Source organism: Limulus polyphemus, unplaced genomic scaffold, assembly GCF_000517525.1.
Source record: "Limulus polyphemus unplaced genomic scaffold, Limulus_polyphemus-2.1.2 Scaffold4374, whole genome shotgun sequence".
Lineage (NCBI taxonomy): Eukaryota > Metazoa > Arthropoda > Merostomata > Xiphosura > Limulidae > Limulus > Limulus polyphemus.
This window is the reverse complement of record NW_013669984.1, coordinates 12,403-14,897: the sequence shown is the minus strand read 5'-3', so window position 1 is coordinate 14,897 and position 2,495 is coordinate 12,403. Positions and strand designations below refer to the sequence as shown.

The 2,495-nt window shown below is 36.3% G+C and overlaps 1 protein-coding gene across 1 annotated transcript; it reads right to left on the bottom strand.

Moving 5' to 3' along the window:
• Positions 1–615: 615 nt before the first annotated feature.
• On the bottom strand, positions 616–1,171 carry LOC106471053 (gonadotropin-releasing hormone receptor-like). Its single transcript, XM_013931637.2, has one exon. The coding sequence runs from the start codon at positions 1,162–1,164 to the stop codon at positions 616–618; it is 549 nt and encodes a 182-aa protein (XP_013787091.1). The 5' UTR covers positions 1,165–1,171.
• Positions 1,172–2,495: the final 1,324 nt, after the last annotated feature.

The following is a 2,495-nucleotide window of genomic DNA, read 5'->3' as shown; positions in this document are numbered from 1 at the left end:
TTAACCTGAACATTCAATGATAACAACGTACAGTTCTTAACCTGAACATTCAATGATAACAACGTACAGTTCTTAAGTTGAACATTCAATGATAACAACGTACAGTTCTTAAGTTGAACATTCAATGATAACAACGTACAGCTCTTAAGTTGAACATTCAATGATAACAACGTACAGCTCTTAACCTGAACATTCAATGATAACGACGTACAGCTCTTAACCTGAACATTCAATGATAACGACGTACAGTTCTTAATCTGAATATTCAATGATAACGACGTACAGTTCTTAAGTTGAACATTCAATGATAACAACGTACAGTTCTTAATTGAACATTCAATGATAACAACGTACAGTTCTTAAGTTGAACATTCAATGATAACAACGTACAGTTCTTAAGTTGAACATTCAATGATAACAACGTACAGTTCTTAAGTTGAACATTCAATGATAACAACGTACAGTTCTTAAGTTGAACATTCAATGATAACAACGTACAGTTCTTAAGTTGAACATTCAATGATAACAACGTACATCTCGTAACCTGAACATTCAATGATAACAACGTACAGTTCTTAAGTTGAACATTCAATGATAACAACGTACTACTATTATCTACAACAGTGAACCTACTTGTGGTACAGCACAGATTACACTGATAACCCAAGCACATATTAACATGATTTTGCTTCTCTGCTTGGCATCGTTAAGTTTAAGAGGGTGGACAATGGCAAAATATCTGTCAAAACTGATACACACAAGTACCATAGAGGAAAGATAAGGTCCGAATGCTCGTAGAAACAGCATAATCTTGCAGCCAATAGTTCCCGCTATCCACTCCACCGTGACACGCCACGAAATTTCGAGGGGGATCATGACAAAGGTAACAATGAGATCCGCCACAGCCAAGTTTAACATCATAAGTTTCACGGGGGACTTCCTCTGACGATTCCTGAGCAAGCTGATGAAGACCGGGAGGTTGCCGGTCGCTGCTACGACAAACAGAATGCTGTAGACGACAATTTCTCTCACGCTGTCTGCATTAAAAGTCAAGTAATCTGGTAACGTTTTGGTCTCGTTGGTTTTATTACTTTCAAAGTCATCAAAGCTCGTTAAGTTTAGATAAGAGTCGTCAAGGTTCCACGTTTCTGTTAACTCGGCCATGACTGTACAAAGAATACTAGTTTTTAATACTTAACTGTCGCAGTACGCTTAATAAAACTTCCACGTTCAACAAATGTTATTATAAATAAGACGACTTAGTACATATGATATTCAACAAGAGTTATGGCTCGAGAAGCAAAGATACGAATAAATGCAGAGATGCCGAATCAATAGAAGTACATACCACATGCACTTCTGATGTCAGCTAGAGAGGTCTAATTTGTAAGCCGTCAACATCAGTGGCACTTCCACTAGAGTCCACGATCGTAGTGAACAAAACACTATCGTGCTCCGGAAGGGGAGGGCGCTATCGTCGTCGTAGCTAATCAGTTCGATCACTGAATAATATCAGAATATACGATACCTATTACGGAGTGAAAAACTGAACAGAGAAGTTCCTATTTAACAGACCTATTCGCTAAGCCCAGATATTAGCTCTATTCTCCAAATCCCACTATAATCTTACAAATTACAATAACCAGAAAAGATCCCGAATATGAAACATACGAGTTTCATATTTTTCGTTATGAACACACACTCGTAGATATACATACACATAAAAAAGTAAAAAACAACTGTGCAATAATATACATCTTAAGAGATTTTTCCAAGTTTCTCATTGGATAATGCCTTGCGCTCAAACTGTTTAAGTTGCAAGGAATTATTTTAGCTTTGTGTGCTAATACCTTGTTCTTTACAACGCTTAGTTAAAAAATCTTTTAACTTCAAAAATATACAATGGTATTCAACTTAATCTTAACGATCATCATGTTCATAATTTTGATTACGGTATGTACAGCCTATTTTTAACCTTGACAACTGATACTAACAAAAGTATATACGGTCTACTTTGAACCTTGACAACTGATACTAACGAAAGTATATACGGTCTACTTTGAACCTTGACAACTGATACTAACGAAAGTATATACGGTCTACTTTGAACCTTGACAACTGATAGTAACGAAAGTATATACGGTCTAAATGAAGAAATTAGGGACAGTAGTCAAGTAGATTTAAATTATGAAGGTTCACGAGACGCCCTGACCCACAAATGAAGAGATTAGGGACAGTAGTCAAGTAGATCTCAGTGTGGTGAACGTTAGATTTAAATTATGAAGATTCACGAGACGCCCCGACCCACAAATGAAAAGATTAGGGACAGTAGTCAAGTAGATCTCAGTGTGGTGAACGTTAGATTTAAATGATGAAGGTTCACGAGACGCCTCGACCCCCAAATGAAGAGATTAGGGGGAGAAGAAGATACATATATAGATGTAATTATTAAAATCTAAAATAACTACTTCAAAACCAAAAAAAAAAAAAAAAAA

Bases quoted from the DNA above. Each gene is read 5' to 3' on its own strand.
- LOC106471053 (XM_013931637.2), bottom strand. From the start codon at position 1,164: ATGGCCGAGTTAACAGAAACGTGGAACCTTGACGACTCTTATCTAAAC.